Source organism: Podarcis cretensis (assembly GCF_951804945.1).
Source record: "Podarcis cretensis genome assembly, chromosome: 2".
NCBI lineage: Eukaryota > Metazoa > Chordata > Lepidosauria > Squamata > Lacertidae > Podarcis > Podarcis cretensis.
In genome coordinates, this window is record NC_137171.1 from 98,170,356 (window position 1) to 98,195,289 (window position 24,934).

General features: G+C 40.6%; 1 protein-coding gene across 19 annotated transcripts in view; it reads left to right on the forward strand.

Moving 5' to 3' along the window:
* Nucleotides 1-24,934, forward strand: part of FOXP1 (forkhead box P1) — a 549,153-nt gene that overhangs the window by 515,560 nt on the left and 8,659 nt on the right. For 14 of the 19 annotated variants that reach the window (XM_079962007.1, XM_079962010.1, XM_079962008.1 and 11 more), the window contains 6 exons: nt 3,799-4,000; nt 4,107-4,186; nt 4,793-4,894; nt 10,331-10,500; nt 12,357-12,426; nt 19,136-19,302. In XM_079962007.1, the coding sequence (XP_079818133.1) occupies nt 3,799-4,000; nt 4,107-4,186; nt 4,793-4,894; nt 10,331-10,500; nt 12,357-12,426; nt 19,136-19,302 (791 nt within the window). Of the gene's footprint in view, nt 1-3,798; nt 4,001-4,106; nt 4,187-4,792; nt 4,895-9,825; nt 9,948-10,330; nt 10,501-12,356; nt 12,427-19,135; nt 19,303-24,934 lie in introns of those variants that run through there. The other 5 variants (XM_079962000.1, XM_079962001.1, XR_013834841.1 and 2 more) reach the window with 4 other exon arrangements.

Here is a 24,934-nt window from a genome sequence, read left to right on the forward strand (position 1 = left end):
AATTAGAACAATTTTGTGGGAATATGTATATGTGTCATTAGTTTTCCTGCAAATTAATAGCAAGAGCAGAGGTCAGGCAGAAATTTTCCACTTGACTGCAGTTCCTCTGTCGAAATTTGGCACTTTGTTTTGGAACGGCCACAGCTGCTCAAAGCCACAGCCTTCCTCTAGGAACTGTCTTTTAATTAGTTTACCTCGTAGCCATTATTACAAATATTACTGCCTCCCCCCCCTTGAAATAAAATTACTGTTTCTACAAAATATTCCAGTGACATCTTGCACCATTGCACATTGATGGTGGGGTCATTCGAATGCGGCGTTTAATCATTAGATCACCTCCATAAGCATCTCCTAATTAGAGTCCTTACAATACAATTTTATCTGGTAATTAGCTGAGATTGGCTGCTTCCTCTGTAGCTTATTAGTGGCAGCCCAGCAGTGGGTGTGAATCGCAGTGTCATTTGTCAAGCCTGTTAAAGGAGGCATCCCCTCCCTTTACTCTTCCTCACTTTCTCTGTTTATTTCTAGTTGTACTACCTACCCTGAAAAGCCTAAAGAAATTTAACTCAATTCAGATTATTTAACTGGAGAACATTGACCTTTGGGCTTCCCCCTCCCCAGCTTCCTAGTAGAAACAGATTAAATGTTTAAGCTTTTAAACAGTAAAAACAGAATTGAACTTGTTTGAAATTGAGTGGTTTGAACAGTAATGATGAAACAGTATCCGTGCTCCTTACAGCAGGAGAGCCAATCTACTGAGCTTATGCAATGGAAGAGCACTGGAAATTGATTCAAATCTGCTTGTGATGTTTAAAAACACCTACTTTAACAATGGAGATAAAATAGGGTAGATTTGATTTCTTAGCAAGACTTCTCAATTGTACTATAGTTGTTACTGTGCTTTCTCCGTGTGTGTGTGTGTGATGGGTAGATGTCAGAGGGGCATAACAGAATTTATGCAATCCCAAATAAAGTAACTTAAGGTACATGTTAGCATTTGCCTGGTGTTTTCAAGAAAGAACACTATCCGAGGTAATTTCTGAATCTGCAACCGTCATTTCATGTCATTGCGCTATTTGAAAGCAAAACCTCCCATCTTTCTTCTTAGACATGTTAGCAGACTGTGGGATCGAATCACGGATCCAACCAGCCAGCTCTCATTTCCGCAAAGTTCGGTTCATAACCAAATGCTGCTGTGTGCAGAAAAATATTGTTGCTGCCTCTTTCCCCTCAACATTTTGCATGCCAAGTTTCCATGAGACATGTGCTCCCTCCTCAGTTTTCCTGGGTGTAGCTTGTTCCCCTTGTTGTATAAGTGGAAAGGACTGGCACAAACCAAACATTCCTTGTGTGTTTTCACAGTTGCATGCGGTAGGTGATCTGGATGGGGGACTGTGGTGCAAGAGTGTCACCCTCTCTTCCCACATGGTTCTCCTACCAGGAGTAACACATGTGCCCTCCAGCTGCTGCTTACGGCAAACAGCTCTTTGGGGGCAAATTGCAGCTTGATAGCGATTTTCAGGAGGAAAGAGCAAAACACCAAACCATCTCTGCCCCACTCCCGACTACTTTTGGTTATAAAAAATAACATTCTGCATCTTAAGTATGGAAGAAGAAATGCAAATGTAGTGTGTAATTTGGCTGCCCATTGATACCAAGGCATTGAGATTTGTCTGGCTTCTGTGATAGTTGCTGTTTTTCCTGAATTTATTGGATTTAGATGAACTGTTTTTATTGTATTGGGATTTAGGTGTGGAAAACCACTCTGGGATTTTTAATGAAGGGTGTTATAAAAACGTTTTGAATACATAAATAAAAATAAGGTTCTGTAAATGGAGAAATGTTGCAGAGTGGGGCACACCTACTACCCTTTGCTTCACCCCTCGTATCCCAAGCTCTGAGATTGGTGCACATACCTCATTTTCCCTTCTTTGAGATGTTTTCCAGAGTAGCCTGATACAACTTGAATTCTGACAGTAGTTTATATTGACAGTTGAGTTAGAATGGCCCTCCCACATTGTTTAACCCAGCGGGGAGCTCAAAAGTAGGCCATAAGTACACATTCTGTACTGTTTGCATCTAAACATCAAGATTTCCATTTAGTTACTGTGTTTTAAGGGTCATCTTGTGTCTCTGTCACCAAATTCTTATGAGCCTTCATTTGTCTTTAATACTTTTTGAGTCCTCTGTGTATAATGAGATCTGTGTTAATGGGAAATAACATCAGCACTCTTCAACTATGCACTTCTTGCAGCCAATTGTTGGCCATGTTGATTATCTAGTTATATAGTACCATTTAAAAAAAAAAGAATATTGCTTGTAGATAACTGATTATTTATCTGATTAATTAAGTAACCCATGTAATACACGTGAAATAGAAATTTTCTGATGTCCTCATGGGGCCTTTTGTATAATCTCTTAGAAAAATGGCCTTGATTCTTAAAGTGGTCTGTTTTTTACTAACCAAATATATATTCTTTAACCTTGCAATACTTTAAATGACTAATAGGTAAGATGCTAGGGTATAATCCTATACATGGCTGTTCAGAAGGAAGCCCCACTGAGTTCAATAGAATTTGCTGCAGTTAGTGAGTATAGGAGTGAAGGAGTGATATAAAAAATGTGTGAATGCGTTTCTGATCTTTGTTTGTTTGTTTAGTTGTTGTTAAAAATGACAGAATCTGCGGAATTGGATTGGGACCATGATGTAAAGATAATAATTTAAACCTTTTACATCCATGCAGAATTTTCAATGCAAATCATTCCAAGAGCTTAGTTGCTGAGGATAAAAAAACACGCCCCCATATTGTGCTTTTCTTCCATCTTCTCTCACTGTTTTTTATTATCAGATTTTCATGGGAAGATGGATTCGTATCAAAAACTGCTTCAAGTCTGTAATGATAATAGTTTTGAGAAAAAACTCTGATATTTTCCTCATATCATATCTATACAAAATGGACCCAAATGTGGCCAAATGTGAAGGAGATAATGGCTCCTCTTTCTTAACTTAAAACCATAGGGTGGTATCTCGTGCCGTTGTTGCAGTGCGATCCCAGTGGGGTGCCATCACAGCTGTTCCCCCAACCGCGCTGGGCGCCACACCCCCACAAGCGGCGCACCACGCCCCCAGGACACATGCCACGCCCCTGCGGGTGGTGCGCCAGACCCCCCCCTGCCCCCTGGTGCTGGAGCATGAAGCTCCGCCACTAGCTTTCCTGAAATCTGCTGTGGAGAATTGGCTGGTGGGGGGACAACCCAGAACAGAGAAAGGGGTTTGTGAGGGGAGGAAAAGTTTGGTCGTGCAAGCATAAACCCTTACACTAATGAAAATAGAGATTTGGCACATCTTTGGATACTAGTCATAGTAAATACTTGGTTTGGGGGCATTCAGTAGTATAAGTAGTGTGTTTTTTTAAAAAAATAATTGTTAAACTTAATTTAAAAATACTTGTCATTTTATTTAATACCCTCCAGATGTTTTTGACTACAACTCCCATCGGCCCAGCCAGAATGGTCAGGGATGATGGGTGTTATAGTCCAACAACATATGGAGGCCGCCACATTGTCTACCTTTGCTTTAATGTGTTTAAAGCATCTTATTACCTTACAATGGAAGGGAACCTGGGGCTGAGTTGAAAGATGGTAGCTTGCCCTAAGGTCATGGCTCAAACGTTGTTTATAACCAGAGACTTCCTAGTCTTCAGTTCACACTCTTAACTACAACACCACTCCTATGCATCAAGAAGAGCAAATTGTGATAAATATTTTTAATGACATCTCCTTTTGCTTTTTCCACAGCTGAACCTTGTATCTAGCGTCACACTTTCAAAGACTGCATCAGAGGCTTCTCCGCAGAGCTTACCTCATACCCCCACCACCCCAACAGCACCCATCACTCCTGTTACCCAGGGACCTTCTGTCATCACTACTACCAGCATGCACAATGTCGGACCCATCCGAAGGCGGTACTCTGACAAATACAACGTGCCCATCTCTTCAGGTAACTTGATGGATGTGCAGGGAGATTCTCACAATCTTCTCATTTATGTGTTGCTCGTGTGAATTGTGGGCCATGGTAATACAGGGAACTCCTGTACTTTATTTAGCAGATCTTGCGCAGAACCAAGAATTCTACAAGAATGCAGAAGTCAGGCCACCCTTTACATATGCATCCTTAATTAGGCAGGTAAGTGAGAACAAACGGAACAGCCTGCTGGGATCCAGGGTTGTACATATATGTGATGCTATAGACAGAGCAGCTGAGAAGCCCGTTGGCATGCTGAAGCCTTTGCTATAAGGTTTTTTCTTTCTCTCACAACTGCAATACATATACCATAATTGCTTTTGATTAAGTATTACTATACGATGTGATTATTAGGAAATTCATTTCACACAACAGTGAAAATGAGCCTGTTTAAAGATGGCAAGTCAATTATCACAAGCTACAGTAATCTCTGATCCCTAGAATTAATCTGAGCTCAAAATAATTACTAAGCTTTAATCAGCTAGTGAAATGTTTTGCATTTCTCTTTGATTCTGCTTTATGAATGACTAATAAATTAATATTTCTGTAAGGAAACAGAAATAAAACTTAAAACAATTAGATAATTCCATTTTGAATTTTGCCATTGAGCTACTAAATACAACCATTAATCTTAGATTGTAGCGTGAAACCTTCTTTTCAATTTTGTGCTCAAGAGTCACGTTTTGTTTTATTTATTCAAACAAATATGCAAGTGTGTTTTCTGCTCATTTTGTCTTAGATCATTATTGAGTTTTAATTGCTTTACAGGCCATTCTTGAATCTCCAGAAAAGCAGCTAACACTAAATGAAATCTACAATTGGTTCACGCGAATGTTCGCCTACTTCAGACGCAATGCAGCAACGTGGAAGGTATACCTTATTGCCATGCGTACCTCTTGCTTTAGTATTTGACATGTACAGAACAGATAGTGCTGCAGACATAACTGTTTGTAACGGTGTGTGGACTTTGAAATCTAGATCAGTTGTTTTGACACACACAGGGTGCCTCGTTATCTTCCACAAACAACTTGCTGGTTAGCAGAAATATTCTATTGTCTTTGAAATTTGCTGCTAATTTAGATGCCCATTGCTGTTTTTTGTCTCCACCTTCTGTGATTAAACTATCAGTCTGCCTATGTAGTTGCTCCTAGCACTGAAAACATTTCAGCTGCTGAGATATAGGGGAAAGGGTGAAGAAGAAGCTTTATCAGATGGTGGTTTTATGTACACATTCTTTTAACTGGAAGCCGCAAACTCTTTTTCCAAGGATTCATAGAAAACTGGCTTTTCAGCCAGCTGATACACCTGCCTTAAATTAACATGCCAACTTCTCAAAACATTCACTAGTGTATTATGAAACACAATACAGGTTAATTGGGCACAGCAGTAAAGACGCAAGCCAATAAAAATATTAAATCTAGCAATTTAACAAAAATACCCCTGGTGCTTTAAATTTCAATAGTTTGGCTCTGTTTAGTTAATTTCACTGTGTGTTTAAATTCTCTTAGAATACTCCCTTTATTTTAAAATGGCTACAGTACAAAGTGGCACACATGGCATCTGATTTTTTATTTTTTATTTTTTGCAGAGTTTCTTTCTAAAAAGCCCCCAACCATAAACTGCTCTTTATCTTCCCCTCATTTCAAAAAGTGGTTTGGGGATTTGGCACAGCAGCTTTTTTAAAGAAAAGAAAGGGGGAAACATCACTGGTGCCACCTTTAAAAAGCTTTAATCCTGAAGCCTCAAACCACTTTTGAACTGTGAAGTGAAGGGGGGGGGCAGGTGGCAATAGAATTTTTTAAAAATAACAATTTGGTGATTCTGTTCTGAAAGCAAAACTCTGTGGGTGATATTCAGTGTTAAGTCATACTCAGTGCAGAACCATTCAAATTAACGGAGAACATTACCTAAGTCAGCCCATTTCATTGGATCTGCTCCAACCAGCATTGGTTATCACCCTGCAACAAATGTAATTGGCCACATCTGTAGACTTCATAGCCAGTGAGGTTTCTACCTGATGAGTCAGATAAGTAACTTAGACAACACTTGAAAGCTTGTGTGGTACATGGAGTTACCATATTGAGCTTAGGTTTGGAAAATTCAGAATCAAATCCCCTCTCAGCAATATTTGTTTTTGTCTTATTTGCAGTACTTCTATCACCTTTTCATTGGAGATTTCCCAGTGACATAAAATATAAAAATAACCTGTTACTATCTAAAAGAATACATTTAAAATACACCACCGCGGAAGCTCACTAAGTGGCCTTGGGCAATTCATCATCGCTTAGCTTTCTCTACCTCACATCAGCTACAGTCCCACACTTTTTACAGGTCTGATCAATGTTCATTAACTCTTGTCACTCATTTTGCATTTCTCTCTCGAAAGAAGGGCCAACATTTACTGTGGTCATTAAGATTCAGGTATTGACATCAGATTCTCAAGTAAAAAAAAGTGGATGGGAAAAGCCTTTAGAGTCTTTTAAACCATTTTTTTTAACCAATCACTTTACTGAATCAGACAAGATGGCTCTAAACTTTAGAATTGGAGGATTCAGAAATGAACTCCCCCAATTTTGAAAGCCGCAGAGTCTATTAAAATGTCCCCTTTGAAGTTAGGCTTAGAGCCTGACACCTGATCCTCCCCTCCCCTTTTCCATACTGACTTACACGGCAGAGGCCTTGCTGTATTGTCTTTGTGGCTACTAGGCACAGGGATCCATGGGAGGTATAGTTGCCTTGGATTGTGATGCAGGCTCCCAAAGATCCATGGGAACTCTATCTTCCTTGGATCCTAATGCTATCACCCTTCAAAGCTGAACATGTTATTTGAGAATCTGGCATGGTATCATTGGTAACAGTACAGACCCTTAACTTAAATTGCAACCAATCTTTAAACAAACTTAAATTGCAACCAATATTTAAACAAACTTAACTTGGGCCCGGATCAGATCAAGTCCAGCTTCACTCATTTAGGGTGAATCTATTCCAAACTGATAGCAAACAGATTGCTAGCCAGTGAAATGTCACCCCAAAGCAAATACAGTGGTATCTCGGGTTACAAACTTAATTCGTTCTGGAGGTCCGTTCTTAACCTGAAACTGTTCTTAACCTGAGGTACCACTTTAGCTAATGGGGCCTCCCTCTGCCATCACTGCGTGATTTCTGTTTTCATCCTGAGGTAAAGTTCTTAACCCGAGGTACTACTTCTGGGTTAGCGGAGTCTGTAACCCAAAGTGTTTGTAATCTGAGGTGTTTGTAACCTGAGGTACCACTGTGTGTGTGTGTGTGTGTGTGTGTGTGTGTGTGTACACACACACATACACTGCTGTTTTTTATAAATAAGAGCTTATTCAGATAAAAAACAACAAATACTTTATTCAAGGGTAATTAGCATTGTTTTTGTATGGTGTGTGGTTGTGGTTTTAATGTACAGAGCATTTTTTTCCCTTTCTCATTCTGACAGTGAGAATACAAAATCACAAAGTCATCTCCTGTTAGTTAATTTTTTTCTTAAGGCCATGTCAGACACAGTGACTGTGTTGTCTCTACACATGGTGAGCAATTGTCATAGACAACTGCTTCCTAGAGAGGTAGAAGTCTTCCACTCCTGGTCAACAATAGCATTGCGAGAAGGGATTAAGAAGACTGTACAGGAATAATAATACATATTTAATCCTATTCACTTCATTTTCCCAACTCAAAAATGTATTCCTTATAATTAAGGCTTCATGGTGCTGCTCCAGTTGCCTGCCACATTCTCCCTACAGCCCCCCCCCCCCCGCCCAATCCCAGCATGTGCTGCTCTGTGTGTGGTGCTGTTGACACCCACAACTCCTGTTTACCAATCTTCCTCCAGGTGGAGAGCTATGCTCATGAGAGAACTGTGTGCACATAGAATCAAGCATAAGTAAGGGACTGACTGGTTTGATCCCCATGTGTTTAGATATCCAGGCTCCACTCATGTGCAGGATTCCAATTACCATTCTGCCATTCCTTAAACACATTTTCAGAAAGGAAATAATCAGAGCTGAAGTTGTTCATATAGTGAAATTATGGAGTGGAAATTGTGGGACGGTGTGATGGATCTCACCCGGCTTAAAGGCTTGGCTTTTCACCCAGCCTTGGCTTGTAGAGCAACAGAAGTAACGAACTCACATTGTAGATCCTCAACAGCTTCCACATTATGTGGTTATAGGAGTCTTCGGCGATTTATTAACTTTCTTTCTGCCAAAAACGCATATATAGCTCTGGATTTGTTCAAATACATTGGACTGTCTGTTTAGCCGCTTCTGGGGAAATGGATATGCTACAAGGGCAAGGAAATTAGTTACGCTGAGAAACTGCAGTATCAAAGGATTCTTGGAATCCCCTCCCCCGTTGTAACACAGACCTCCCTCCGCTGTTTAATTAATATGATAAATGTGTTATGCCTAACCTTGGTTTGCACAGTGATTTTAGACAGCCATGATTAGAATGCCTTTCACTACATATACAGGATTTCATGAATATGGAGCTTAGTCTTTTGTTTACTGATACACCTGTCCATATGTTTTTCTGGCTTTGTGCCTGTAAACTAGCCTCCCCATTGACAGTTGGTAGATACTAGTTACTGACCTGTGTATTTCCGGTCTGCTCCCTTTCTACCAGCTATCAGTTGCCTTTAAGTGATAGCAGGCACTAGGACAGATGAAGTAGCTTGGATAGTACAGGGGAAGAGCATGCTGCTTGCCTTCCTGGAGACTAGGGTAGGTAGTGTTAGGGGTTGAGGGGAACAGCGGGCTTTGTCCCTCTGCAGTAATGCAATATGATGCAATACTGTACTGTACTCTAGTGGTATGGGTGGCTCAAAAATGGAATATTTTATGCAGTACTGAAGTACTGTTGCTGGAAGTGTGAATCCGAAAACAGTTATGGAATTGGTGAGGCCTTCAGAAACATGACTCAGTGGACATAGCTATTTATGTACTACAAGCAGTGAATTTTTGTTTGGGTGTTAGAGGTTTCTTCATGGATCTACCAAATGCTTTGCCAGAATTCAGGAATGAAAGGCAGCTTCCCTACTGGAGTATGTGGTGAAAGACTTTAAGAGGGTTTTTTCACCCCCAGAGCTATGTCTTGATATATTTCTGCTTTCTGAAATGTGTTGCTGTGGGTTGGATCTGGACTAAGTTACTTGCACTCAGTTCCCATTCAAATCAGTGGGACTCAAATGAAGACATGATTAGCATGTCCCACTGAGTTCACCTAACTTAATCTGGACCCAACCTATGTATGGAATTTTTACACATGACTAACATTTCTTGAACTTTTAGCAGGTCATGAAAACGTAGTTTTACAAAACCAGACTCTCAGTTTTTACCCAGTTTTTTAATCGCACTCTTCCTTCCCTTTTTCATGGCAGGATGTGTGTCCCCCCCCCCAAAAAAAGTTTGCCTTTTGTTTTATAAATTCTTTAGTCTACTATGCCTTGGTTCTATACGAGCTCCTGGGGTGACAAAGCATGTAAAATGACAATTGCATGTTGTTGTTTTTTAATTCTTGCCCAGGTTGAATGTTGGTCATGTTCTTTAAAAGAAATCCAACCCTGATGGCTAATCAAGGGATCTGGAGCTGATTTTATGTTATTTCTTTTGCAAATCTTAAAAACATATAAATATGATGCAGTCCAATGCGGAGGGCGGGTGAGGGAAAGGGGACTTGCCAGCTGACAATGCTGCTGTTCATGGACAATGCTAAGTCTCTTCTTCTCATGGAAAGTTTTTTCTTCTTCTTCAATATTTTCTCTCTTATACTTGCTGCAGAATGCAGTGCGTCATAATCTTAGTCTTCACAAGTGTTTTGTGCGAGTAGAAAACGTAAAAGGGGCAGTATGGACAGTGGATGAAGTAGAGTTCCAAAAACGAAGGCCACAAAAGATCAGTGGGTATGTCCACCATGTTTGAACTTCTTAGCCTAGCTTGGATCATGCTTACAGTTTTAACATAGAGGCTTTGGCTGCTAGATGGTGTTTAGAGATCAATCCAGGGTAGTTTCACCTTGTTTCAGTCAAGGAGAAACAACAGAGAGCATTTCATCACTATCGTTTGTATGCCCACCAGTCCCCTTGCCCTTGCTTGCTTGGTGTTTGTTTTGCATCACATGCTAGTAGCTTTTAGGTGGCAATGCATATTAACCCTCACAATCCATTTGCTTATGCTTATTGCATTTTATTTTCTTTTTCCTTTCCCCTGTATTTGATGTCTGTTCTATTCCCCGATCCCATGTCACTTTGTTTCCACTTCATCTCGTTTGCTGATCTTATCCCAGGGTGCTATTCGCACCAACCTATCCCTGCATAAGTGCTTTATCAGAGTAGAGGATGAGTTTGGGTCCTTTTGGACTGTTGATGATGAAGAGTTTAAACGGGGCCGTCATATTCAACGAGGCCGTCCTAGAAAATTCTGCCCTGATGAAAACTTTGGCGAGCTTGTTACACAGTAAGAGCTTTTACTTGCTTTGTGTGTGTGTATGGGCGTGGGTGTGCTAGTTCCTCCCCTCCCAAATTTTTGTTTTCTGTTGCTTTTGCTTTGCATGATTTATCCATCTCATGTAGACTCGCATTTCACAAAATAGTGGCATTGCCTTTGCTGCAAAAGAAATCTCCCCCTTAAATGTCATGGTTGTACATGCATCACACTGCTTCTTTGCAAATGCCTATGCTAACACTTTCTGACATGTTTATGGTGATACTTTGTTATAATGCAGGGATAAGGATGTGTTCTTTATCATGCTGATGCTGGGTAATGCTGTATAACCAATTAGCAGGATGGTTTTAGGCTGTTTCCATATTGATAATTTTAGTTGATCTTAACCCACCCCCCGTCCCCCGTATTCTCTCAATAAAATTTGCATTGCTACAACAAACAAATTGAAACATTCAAACATGTTTGAAAACAATGCTCAAAGGCCATTGCAGTGGCATTTGTAAAGGTGCCCAATAAATGTTAAAAAAATTAGAGCTGGAGGCTTTAAATTGCATATTTCTATATGAAGACACTTTAAAAATAAAAGGGGTAAGCCATTATTTCAACAAAGAAAGTAATGATACAGCACAGTGTTTTGGGGTGGTTTTTTTTATTACTGATTTAGGATGAGCATTGTTTTTAGTGGTCCCAGAGAGACATTCCAAGTACAACCCACCAGGTGCTGTGGGTTTTTTTATCATTTCAGTAAAGTTTACTGAGCAAGAGAATGGAGGGATCCAATCAGTAGTATCTGACGGATTTTACCCTTGCATGTTTTCTTATTACATACTTGGGCACATTTAGGTTGGACCCTGACTTACTAGTGACTAATGAGTCATAGGTCATTCAGTCTGATCCCCTGCTGAGGCAGGAAATCTCCTGCAATCCACCAGGATTGTGCTGTGAGTTAGTTCTGTAATTGAATTCAATGTGAAAAGGTAATCATGAGTTGAGTTAAGTTCCAGTGAAATCTGTGGGAACACAAGTCCTACTAAATTATGACCAACCCACTGTGTATTGTAAAACACTTAGTTTCTTAGGTACTTCCAACAACATACTTCAGGCACCATTGGATCATTCAGTGATGCCTGACCAACATAGGTACACAAAAGAATTATTTTTGCCTCTAAAAACATTGCATGGATTTCTGGCACAAGTAGCTCCCTTCCAGTCAGAAGCCATGTCAAGAAGAATGGTGTCTCACACAGGAACAGAGGATATGGGATGTTTGGGGATGGATGAATAGTTCTTTCTTTTCCACGCCTTACATGCTTTTGTGGAGGGCCTTCATTATAAGAAGTCCAGGAAAAACTATGGTGGGTGCAACTGAAAAACAGACACCAACAAACTTGACCAATATGTCCTTCAGAGGTTCTTCCAGCTTCACATCCAAGAACAGCTCCCGCAGAGTTGGGAAAATGTTTAAATGATTCGACACCGGCTGACGCACTTGCTGCTTTCCCATGTTATAGGGAAAACAGTGTCAGTTCTGTGGGAAAGACCCATGTGAGCATCTTCTGCCTGCATGGCTGCCTCATATGGATGTTCTCCCAGCTGTGTGGGAGCTGCACAGAGGTATGCAGCTCAGGGAACATCTAAAAGGTACTTTCAGCTCTGAGACCAAAACATGACATTAGACCTCAAATACATATTCAGTGAAGGTGAGGGCAGTCAAAATAGCTATGTAGTTTAAAACAAAACAAAAAACCCCCCACTATGTTTATTATGTGTTGTCTTTTTTTCTGGTACGGGAGAAAGCCTGGCCTTCTGGAAGTGCAAATTTGACTGTATTTAACTTTACCCTTTCTTTACCTATCTTCCTTGTGCAGAAACCCTTCACTTATTAAAAACATGCAGACCAGCCACACCTACTGCTCACCTCTCAGTGCTGCTTTACAGGTAAGATTAATGAGTGTGGCAAATATGCCACATAGGCATGTGTGTGTGTCTTCCTACTCGTTTCAAAATATATTAGCCTTGCTCTAATTAGATATTAAATTTTAATTCCGTTAAACTTTTTTCTTAAGTGCATAAAGCATCATGGTCCCTGGAGGCAAACACATATCAGGCCGCTTCAGCATTAGCTAGATGCTTAGCATTTTGAATATTGTGGCAAAAAAATTAAAAGTTCACTTATTAATATTTATCAGCAGTATCATAATTTCCATCCTCTTATTTCAGAATTTCACTTGAGGCAAAAATACCACAAGTGTAATTACTCTAGCACAGCTATTAATGTGCTGAATGATAGGATACTGTATCACATGACCTTCTATTGTTCGTGGCTTTAAAGGGAAAGCAGATTCACACACAGAGAGAGATTTTTCTTTTAAGGATCTTTCAGATGCTTGTTTTTCTGTTATGAAATAGCTAACACTTGCATCACGCTGGAAGAAAAGAGATGTCACTTTTGTGCTGCCGATAACAAATGATTTTAAGGGAAATGTCTAGATACTTTCTCACGTGGGTAAGCAGTTACGAATGTATAAACAAGCTTCTGAACATTTTCTAGACATGCAAAATTATAAAAATTACATAGGCCAACCAAAAGCATGTATTTTTTCACAGCTTTGTGTTCAAATTCCCCAGAAAACATTCTCACTACTTCCCCTCAATATGTTTGGTGTGGAAATAGATGTAACTAATAAACATTTGTATGGTTGTCGCTGTAAAGAGATAAGTTTTCATGATTCTTCTTAATTTTTGCGATGCACAGACCACGCATGCAGATGGCAATCCACCTCGGATTCTGCTCAACAAGAAAATCCCCACTGATTATAACTGAGCTGGATTGCATACCCACACATGCATATGTGTGCACACGCCACGTTGTTTGTGTCTATGGAAAATGCTTCTGAAGGCATTCTATTTGGCCAATATGCAAAACTGTAGGTGGTGACATGATACAGTTGCCTGTACCCCACTGTAATAAGTTTTATTGTCATAAGCCTATCTGGATGCAGAGTCGCAGTATACGTGCATTTTTCATGCCATATCATTTCTGAGAGCGTTTGCTGGACTTTCCCTTTTACTTTTAAAACAAGAAGGGGATTGATTAAGAAGGGAGTAGCAGCCCCACATTACCCCTAATTACTTCAGTTTATGTAGTAACTTCTGAAAAGCAAATGAAAGCATGTGCAAATGAAGCAACTGTAAATACCATTCATTAGGATCTTATTTTCCCTCGAGTCTTATGAAGTGCGGTTTTTAAAGACATGCTCGTCTGCGGAATAGTATTAAGATTACAAGCACATTTTGCATTCATGAGGCTGAAAGGCAAAAATGAAGTGATCCAGCATTCCTTCAGCTTCTGTTAGCTATGTGACTAATTTCAATTAATATGCTTATCATACAGAACAGTTCGTGTTTTAGTTCTAAGACATGTGTTGTTGTCGTCATCTCCCCCCCCCCTTGTATTATGTGATAACGTAACAGTAATTTCTGTTCTCCTGCACCACCATCATTTAACCTAAAAAAAGGGGGGGGTGACCAAAAAAAGAAAAACATACACAAGAGGAAGGTGGTATATATTTCAAATAACATTTAATAAATTAAATTAAGGGTGCTTCCAGAAGGGAGTGTATTGTGGAATTGGTGCTTCTTGGGCACATATTTTTTTTGCAGCGTCCACGTGACAACATCAAAATGTCAGCCCCCCCTTTCCCCCCAAAAATTAATCCATATTTCCCCTTACCATAGTAAATACAGTAAATAAAAACAACCCATTACACATCTGTAGTTACTGCTGGTGTAGAAGCTACTTAGCAGATTCATTCATTTATTTTCAGCAGATGAGTTATTTTCACACACCTGTCCTTCTGTTTGCTCCTCACCTAAGCACACCCTAGCCATTTTTTAAAAGGTGTGCACACACAGGTACGGAAATGCTTATGCACATGCCCAGAACAGAAAAGAACACTGGAGGGCCTTTGTGAACGAGGAACAAAACCCAAGAAGGCCCCAGAGACATTTTATCAAGCTTCACTCAGTGTTGTGGACAGCAGTTTTGCAGTGAATATCCATGACTGAAAATGTAGAAATGTGTGGAAGCTAACATGACAAATACACGTGCAAAAAAAAATCATGTGGCCGCCATCTGGAAAAGAATTATTTTGTTTCTTATCTTTCAAATTAACTCCAGTTTATATACATGGCTCAGTCAGAAAGGGAGTGAGCATTTTTTAAAGCCCTGCTTGTGAGTGTATAGAATTTTTTTCCTTGTTGAGCATATAGTGTCCCATCTCTTTTTGTCGGGACTCTCAATGCTCCACATCTCTAGAAAGAATCCTAGTTCAAAAGCTGTGACTTTTAGGAAGCCTTGAGCAATTAAGCCGAATACAAAACCATGCAAACGCCTTTTCTCTGCTGCAAAAACAAGCAAAGCATCTTTGATGGCTTGATACTATGTTGTATAGCAATGTAAGCAACAAATGGTTGATAGGCATGTGTTGGGAGATCATCATTTATCAAGCCATGTGCCCACTTTTTGCTGGTTGTGGTAATAGTCATTACAACTCATTCCCATTCCATCATCTCAGCTTGGAGGACTACTGAAACATAACTCATTAAGCATGCAAGCTGGCTTATATTGTTGGTGGATTTTCCAGGACGTGGCACCTTCTTCATTCAGCTGTCACAAACCATTCTGGCATTCTCTTGTCATTCAAAGCCAAGAAACAGATTTTTTTTTTGCTCCGTTTCATGGGATATCCCCACATTCGCTTTCTTTCTTGTCCTATAGGTGAGGTAACTGTCTTCTGCAATAGTTTCCCAGAAGCACAGTATCTCTGTTTGCAATCCATCTGCTGTCAGCTGGTTCCTTAAACTCTTTCAGCAAGCAGCACTTCTGCCTGTGATTTACTTCTCTGAGGCTAGACAAGGGTGAAACAACCGTCAGATCTACCGATATGCTCAACCTGGTGGAACACAAAGTGAAGCAAAAGGAATGAATGAACGTCTCTGACGCTCCTGTTCTCCCTTGTTTAATTATGTGTTTCCCACGTTCTCTTTGTAGTCTCCCCTCCTAAATCACAAAGCATTTTCAAGATATGACAGGAGCCTAGTAAAAGGAGGAGGCAACTCTAAGTTTGTAAAACATTATTATCCCTTTATATCCAAAGATAGAAAGTTCCAACCAAAGGGCTGTGTCTAGTGACTCATGGGGAAGCTGTGAAAAAATGTAGAAAAGTGGTGCTTGTAAGTGGTGCATCACGTGCCTTTGGATCACGGCCCCGAGGGCTTTTGAGTGGGGAAAAACACCATTAGAATTTCCAGATTAACATTTCTGATCCACATCTCAGAATGTTGCCACGTGAAGATCCCCTGTTGCTATCTATCTTGTTGCTTCTGAATGGAATTTGTCCATTTGGCCACCTGTGGTTTTTGGAGGGGGGGGGATAGCAGGTGCTTTTCCTGTTCTGGCTCTTCCTAAATAAATTACTTTACTGCAATTACAAGTTATCTCGGTGGTGGGAAGTGCGTGACTCATTATTTCTCAAACTGCAGGAAGCATGAGTCTTATGTTCCCCACTTCATCAAAATTATTTTTCTGCATCTTGAATAAAAAAAGATTAATATAATCCTCTTCGTTAGAGTAGTTTTTTGATTGCACTGCATAGAGATAGGGACTGTGCTTCGGGGAGGGCCGCTAGATAGAGCATAAAAGCAGCAGACTTCTGCAGCCACCAGTGACAACTGTGTTGAATCTGTTTCTTCAGGTTACACTGCAGTAAGTAAAGAGTCAAAACATCTCAAAGTTCAGCAATGCCAGGTAGTTCAATGTGGACTAACTTGCAAATTGTTTCCTCTGTAGCACACATCCACACTGTGATTAGCTGGTGGGTGTTTTTGTTTAGTGCTAATTTCTTTAAAAGGCCCTTTCCCCCCCATCTCAGATAGGCTGAACACTAGGAGAGCCAGAATCTCCTACTTTTTGTAAAAAGCATCTCTCAGAAATTAATTGCCCTTATATTTCATTTATTTATTTTAATAGATTTGTGTCCCATATTTAAAAAGAGAAATTCTCAGAAGGCAGCACGTTAAGGTACATGGGCCAAATAAATATGTAACTGTAATATATAAAATGCATAATTTAAAACTAGGAACAGTCAATAACACTAAAATAATAAAGAGAATAAATAGCCAGGGCATACATTAAAATAGCAGCTAGCCCCAGTAGAACATTAAAATGACAAAACAGTTACAGTTAAAAGGAACCACAGATTTCACCAGGCCAATTAAAATCATTAAAAAAAAAAATAATTGCTGCAACAAACAAGAGGGCCTGCGAATGTGAGGCCACAACTGAAAAACCCTCCTGGCTTGTGCCCACCAGCCTGATTGCTCCCAAAGACAGGCATATGTCAGGTCTAAGAAGTGCAGGCAAGCAAGGGCGGGGGGTGCAGAGTTTTAAAAGGTTTAACACAAGGGTTGGATTGGGCGGAGGAGGTATCCCTCGGCTGAGCCTTGCCAGTCTCCGCTCATGGCACAGAACTCCCCATTCCGCCCAGAAAACAGATGGGCAGGCAGAGGTACTGCTGCTAAGAGGGAAGGGGCTAACCTAGCCTGCAATTTGCTGGATCCTGAGCTGGCCCAGCTGCCATCACTTGACAGCATTGCCCCCAAGTCAGTCCTGATCACTCTGCCGGTTTCAGACTGAACCAGAGATATGCCTCCTCTCACTTCGCCTTGTGCCTCAGCCAGTGTGAGAGATGTAAAATGTGGCTGCACATGTACTAGCAGTGCCTGGAATGTTTCCAAGAACACAACTACTCCACCTCCAATGCTGTTTTAAATATTTCTTTTAAATATCTATCTATCATCTATCCTATCTATCTATCATTGCTTAAAGGGCTATCAACTTCCTGCTGCCCCTCCTGCTTCCACCTGGCCTTTTAAATCCCACAAAAAAGTGAACCCCAGTCAACCTCTCTCTGGCCTTTTTGATGCTATGTGTATTTTGCGATCTTGCCCCTTCCAGCATTTCTGTGATTTCTCCCTCCTTGTTCTCTTTCTCATGCACCTCCACTCACTAGAAAATTGCATTAGTAGAGTAGGACAGGCTGTGTGTTTATTGCATTTTAAGATGCAAACAGACTAGTCTTGACTCTGTCCAGGGAGCTGGTCTAGTGGATCACATATTGGTTGAAACCTGGCAGGCCTTTGTTGTTATTCCAGTGCAGCCACATACTTCTTGGGTGGCCTTGGGCCCAGTCACTTGCTCTCAGTCTTAGCCCTTCATTTTTTTAAGTGGGAATGAAACTGTCTTGCCTCACTAAATTGTCATACGTCTCAGTGAAATGAAGGTTGTAAAGACCTTGGCACCAGAAATGAACTATATAAAGAACAAGTGAGGACTTCATCTCAGGTTTGCAAGTGCAAAGAAATGGTTTATCAGTTCATTTTCTGTAAAGAGCATGCACTTAAGTCCAATTCTTGCACTATTTTCCATTTGAATAAGCTGGTGAATATCTCATTTTTATATCTTAAGAGTTTGTATTGACCACTTAACAGAAATCTTCCAAACTAGACTTTACTCTGGCTCAGGGAATATTGAATATGAGGGCCTATTTACTGAAGTTCCAGTGCAGCTCAGAACTGGCATGGTTAAATCACTATTTGGCAATTTGATTACATTTGACAAGCAATGTGAGAACAAAGCAGCCAAACACTGCTGCTTTATTCATTTCACTGGAATTTTGTGGGAGTCCATTGCAAGTCCCATCCATCCAAATGAAAGTTGTGTCAAAGCAGATACCACAAGTCAAAACAAGAATATGGAAATGATGTTACCAGGATGTTGCCTAAAATATTTGCTCTTGAATATGATTCCGTTTTCATGAATGATACACATTAGAAGAGCTCAGAAAACATTCCGGTCCCAATTACTTCCCCTAAGCTAAATAACCTTTCCCCATCAATTCACATACAGATCCATCTAAGCTGTTAGTCCTGCATACTTGGGTGTAATATTCACAAGCGCAGCCATGTGGAATTACACCACAACACATGGGAAGATGGTTAGGAGTTCATAGTACAAAATGAGCAAACAGGAACACAGGAAGCTGCCTTTTGCCAAGTCACACCACTGGTCCATCTAGTACACTTGAGTGGCACCAGAGCTCCAGAATTTCATACATGAGTTATGAGCTCCTTCTGGTGACACTAGGAATTTATCCTAGTGCCATTGGTGCTAATGTAAATAGCAGCAAGGGGACAATTTTTGAGGTAAGGCATTTTTTAAAAAACCCTTCACCCACACTATGGTTCCAATCCAGATTGCCTGCATTCCGGGTTTGTTTGCTTTTTAAAATAAACAACCAAGGCCAGATCTATAATTTAACATATTTAATTTGTCCCATTCATTGTTTGAATTCTTCTCTGAGTGTGAATGGGGTGATATTGTATTTGGTAGTTACAAGTAGAAAACAGAGAGCTTTGTGAAATCTTAGCTACATTCTAGCCATTGGTGGAAATAATTAAGTGGACATTTTATGCATTATATTTAATGAAAACACAGTCCAAAAAGTGTTACCTTGCAGCTGATCTGTGGCACATGTATGAGCATGTGTTGCTATGGATTCTCATGTCTTGTTCTTTGACTCGACAGGCTTCAATGGCTGAGAACAGTATACCTCTGTACACTACTGCTTCCATGGGAAATCCCACTCTGGGCAGTTTAGCCAATGCTATGCGGGAAGATCTTAATGGTGCAATGGAGCATGCGAACAGTAATGGGAGTGACAGCAGCCCAGGACGTTCCCCTATGCAAGCAATGTAAGTAGAGAGGAATGTTGCTGATGTTTACATTTATCTCCTGTCTCTCTCCCTGCCCCTCTTCCAGTGACGCAAAAAATATAAACTCCAGAAAAGTTTGTGCCAACTTGAAGAAAAGGAACCATTTACCTTTACTCTGGTCTGACAAATCCACCTGGGCATTGTTAACTCACTTTTCACTCAGTCGTTTGGCTTGTAAATAACCAGTTTACAGAAATGGCATTCTGAAAATGCATTTCTTTGGGAGATTTTTTGTCTCTTAATGCATTGTTTCCACTTGGATCCTTTAATGAATCTGGAAAGATCTATTAATCACCGTTTTTCCGTGGTGGCTAAAATGGAATCTTCTTGTTCAAAGAGATTCCACTCTTGAGCACAAGATGCTAGGGTCAAATCCACTAAAGATATTATAGTGCCATTGTTTCCATTTACCACCTGTGTTGAAGACTTTCAGTAAAGACCTGGGATTATCTAACTTTCACATAAGCTTTGTGCCAGCAAGTGAATCTGGATGAAAGCTCAAGGAATAGGTGGTATCTGGTAGAGCAGCCTAAGACCTTCTGTCACCTGCACAGGAAGGGGGAGCATGCGACTCCTGTGCTGTACTTGGGTTCATTCAGACTTGCCCACATAGAACTAATTCATGGTTGATCATTACTTGCAGCCCAAGGGGCTGGATCCCACTAAACTGGCACGCTGGCAGAAGCCAGCACAAGGTCTTTTGCTAGCGCAACTGAGCTTCCACCCCCTCCCCATGCATGCCCCACACCTCCCCCAAATCTGCTCTGCTGGGTTGGGAGACAGTCTCCAGAACATTGAACGGGGGACGGGGAAAAGTGAGGATGACTTGTCTGGCAAGCGGGAGTATGCACTGATGGAACGCTTAGAAGAGCACGATGCTGAATTCCTCCATGTATCTTCCCTGTGGACTTCCAGAAAAATGTGTCTGGCCAATGTTATAAAACTAACGTTGGGTATAAAGCACAATTCTTACACTAAACAAGTGGACTCTCCTATATTGTTCGCTTAGCTGGCTTTAAAGTTCATACATTTATTTCCAAACTACATGAGTGCTGGAAAGTTTCGTTGTTGCAAGAGGCATGCAGCAATTTGCAAGCCACCCAATTCTGTGGGGAAATGGCTGGCTCTAAACTTTCATCAGGAGCTTTGCAATTGTGCACAGGGTCATCTGTGGTAACCAGGGCAGAATGATCAAACCAGCAACACATTTTGTTGCGAGTCCCCAAAATTGTACATAGATTAACTAGCACTGCAAATAACTCTTTCCTCCACTTTTAGAGGTACTGGAAGGGACTATAGCAAGCTGTATCTCAGAACGTGACTGTGAAATTATTGGTCCTGTTGCCAAAAGATCACATAGCCAATTAATAATATGGTTAAAAGAATTAATTTGTAGCCCTTCTACTTCAAAGTAATATGAATAAGGCATTGACAAAAGTAGGTCTAAATCAAAAGGTAGGAAAGCATTAACCTAGCGCCACCCTAATAATTAGTTGTGAAGGTAATTAGCATTTAATGGTTTTTAAAAAGTTTCCCACCTGCATAATATGTTGAGCAGGGGGTAAAGGAGAAAGGAAATCTAAGGCTCATAATACTTTGATATTTCAGCATTTTAAATCAGTGCACATTGTGCTTTGAAAAAAAAATCTTTAAAGATGGCAACATTCATTTTTAATTAATAATTAATTTGAACATTGTCTTTTGCCATTTACTTCAAAACATTTGAATGTGTTTAGTTTTTACAGGGATTGTTTGTGCAGTATTAATTAGCATTCCCAAAGCAGAATGACATGACATTCCTCTAGCGCTCTTTGACTGGATTCATCTTCAGGCAGTTGTACATGCAAATACTTTTATTCTCTCCATGACTATGTTAAAAGATTTGATAGTTTCTAATTCCTAGAAAACTTGCTGGCATGTCGGAATTTTGCAGGAGTAAAGCATCTAGTTCCCCCATGGATGAGTTATTTATTAAATGATGCACTTAAGATATTTTTGAAGCCAATATTTGGGTTGGTGTGTTTTTTTTAATGGAGTTAGGACAACTAGAAAGTATTAGAGAATTAGTGACAGTGAACACCTAGTAAGTGTTGACATACCTTGAAATCAAATTTCCATCACTCAGTTTGCATCTGTGGCACACCTTTAGGGCAAGGATGTACAAGTTGTTTGACATCTGAAAACTACATTAAATACTTTTGTGATCATGTGTACGCAGTTTCTATGATGAGACCCAGATTATTACTAAAGTTAGAATTCCGCAGTAAAGAGCCAAGGCAGCCATGTATGACTCACAGCCCACTGCCACCCTAAATTATTTTTGCCATGCATTGGTTTTTATCAAATCACAACTTTTTGAGATTATTTTTGTTATATTCAATGGATTTCCAAAGTCATTTCACTACAAGGGGATGTTTTGCATCTTCAGTTAGCTGTTGTGTAGTTACATAGTTGCAAGTGTTGTAGTGGCATCAGTATACATGTAACATTGCGCCTTCAGTACAGTCAAACCTCAGTTGTTAAATGCAATCCGTTCCGGAAGCTCGTTCAGCTTCTGAAACGTTCGACAACCGAGGCGCGGCTTCCGATTGGTTGCAAGAGCTTCTAGCACTGGAGTGGAAGACGCGTCGGACATTCGGCTTCTGAAAAATGTTCAAAAACCAGAGCATTTACTTGCGGATTTTCAGAGTTCAGGAGCAAAAATGTTCAAAAACGGAGCTGTTTGGGAGCCACAGTTTGACTGCATTTCATAAAGAGACACTTAAAATAAAAAATAATGAGGAACATAATGAAGGGAAGGACAGGGGTGGGGAAATCTTACTGTAGCACAGCCACAGGTAAGAATTCTTGCACTGTTTATACATGTTATGTCTCGGTATTGGCTGTGTTTGTAGTTAAATAACATTGCTTTGTTTGTTCTTCCATTTGGCTTGGAGGGTTCAAGCTTCTTACAAGCTTAGCACTCATGGGAATAAGAGGAGAGGTCCTCTTGTGGGAGGGGGGCAGGTTTACTGGTTCACTTTGCTTTTTATTATGTATTTGGTGTCTTCATTTTGTATTTTTATGTTGTGATCTTCGGATGAAGGGCAGTATACAAATTAAATAAATTAATAAAGCTTTAACCTGCCAGTTAGAAAATAGAAGCATCATCACAGAGTTGCCCACCTCCATTTCATCTCTGGTCACTGGCCATAGACCACACTTTCATTTTGTGGTAGCATTCAAAAGTAGGCAACATCTATCGCAATCTCATCCCACTGTGCAGAAGGCATGTGTGCTGCTGTCTGCTACAGCTGTGCCTGTTTTCATAAGGAAATTCCACTCACTTTTTCATGTCAGAATGACATATGAAGTAGGCAGTGTAATAGTCGAGATGCTGGTGGTGGCAAATGGAATAAGCAAAGAGAAATCCTACAGAAACCAGGTGTGCAGACTCCTACTTTTGGTGTCAGAGCATAGACTGCTCATCTCTGACATACAGTCTGCAATTTACATAGAGCTAGATGATGCATCTAGATTTTTGTCTTCTGCCAAATTGTTGCTTCAGCTTTTCACAATGTCTTGCATCCAATTTCTACAAAGCATTTTCTTCAGCTTCAAAATTCAGCAAGGCACTAATAGCAGTACCTGGGTGTTTCCATTAAAGTGGTATTTTCAAGATGGGACTTGAAAGGATACATGGTCGTCCGCAGATATTTCCCTCCAGTGGGAGGGGAGGAGACCAAATAGTCCAAATAAATAACTAGCACCAGAGATTCAGGACTACCACTTCTGGTAGATCTAGTGACTGAGCAATGACAAAGTACCTGAAAAACTTCGTGTACCAGATCTGCCCCTTGATTGTTTCTCGGTGGGTAGAGATGTGATCTTACCTATGAGTAGACCTGAAAACCAAACCGGTGCTAAAACTAAGAAGCATGAATTTCTTCTCCTGGCTCCCTTCACCCCATCCTGCCTTTAATTAAATGAACTGGTACAACAATCTCTCTCTCTCTCACTCACTCACTCGCTCTCTCTCACACACACACTGTTGCTGTTGTTTAGTTGTTTAGTCGTGTCCGACTCTTCATGACCCCATGGACCAGAGCACGCCAGGCACTCCTGTCTTCCACTGCCTCCTGCAGTTTGGTCAAACTCATGTTAGTAGCTTTGAGAACACTGTCCAACCATCTTGTCCTCTGTCGCCCCCTTCTCCTTGTGCCCTCCATCTTTCCCAACATCAGGGTCTTTTCCAGGGAGTCTTCTCTTCCCATGAGGTGGCCAAAGTACTGGAGCCTCAGCTTCAGGATCTGTCCTTCCAGTGAGCACTCAGTTTGTTAAAAACACCAAGCATGTCAGCATAGCAATACTGGATTATACTCCAGGGTTATCATAGCCTCTGCATTCCCCTTCCTCCTAGCAAAATGAATACAACAATGCTGGTTTACTTTGCAGGGCTGGCAAAGCCCATGTTCTCAGCCACAGCCTTGGTGGGTATCATAATGCTGAACCTTTATTTCAGCAGAGTAATTTTTAAAACGTTTACATACTCAAGGATTAAGTAACACTTTGGGGTGTGAAATAAGACCTAAGAAAGAACTCCTGTCTTTGCTGCTACCTTTTTGGTTTGGACATGACAAACCTCTCTCCAATCACAGCTAATGCTAAAGTCCTGGATACCTGGATTGTCTTGAGCACAGTAGAAATCACTTCTCCGCCGGGGCAGGCCAGCAGAGAGGGCTTATAAAGAAACTCTAGTTCTTTCTCTGAAGTCTAGACAATGGGTGATTCACTCAAGGCTTCTCTTTGCCTAATTGGCTAGATCTTCTTTCCTAAATGTCAGTCACTGATATATGACTTCATTCTTCCACTAAAAACACTGAGAGGAGGAGCAGGTTAGTTGCTCACAACACAAATGAGACTAGTTCCCGCATAGTTTGCCTTGTATCTGTTGGTGCTAGGAACCTCCCCCCCAAAAAAAGAAAAGAAAAAAAGAATGAGAGCTGGGAATCCAAGGATTATGGTTCATCCAGGGAGAGCATTTCCCTCTGCTTGAGGACGCCCATGAAAAGCACACAAAGTGATGTTCAAATGTCAAGAGAGTTTATACTGTTAGCTGGATATAATTATCCACCAGCATTCAACGCAAAGGTATTGGTACCATCCTAGGTAGTTACTTCTTCTGAGCACCTTGTATGGCGATATTCTTCTTTTCCTTTACAAAATATACTTCCCTGCCATAAAGTACATTGTTTTTAACAATTCCGGTAGGTGTATCCTTTAAACTTTATCACAAACTATAGAGTGCCCTGTTAACATGACAGCTAAGCAAGTATAACACTCCTGCAGAAATCTTATTGCCACCCGATTCACTGCTTTTCTTTATGATACACTGAAAATCCTTCTAATCTCTCCTTACCCCTCCACTCCACCCCTCTTTTGAAACATTAGAAAGTAGTCACATAATTACAGCTTGGGGACATAACACTTTCATCCTGACATGCTCCAAAGGTAGCCACAAAGCAAATTGTTCCATGCTGTGTGCGCCACTGGAGCACAGTGGCTTTAAACAACAATCAGCTTTATTAAAAACTCCTCTCTTCCCAGAATGGACAAACAAAAGAATTACTCG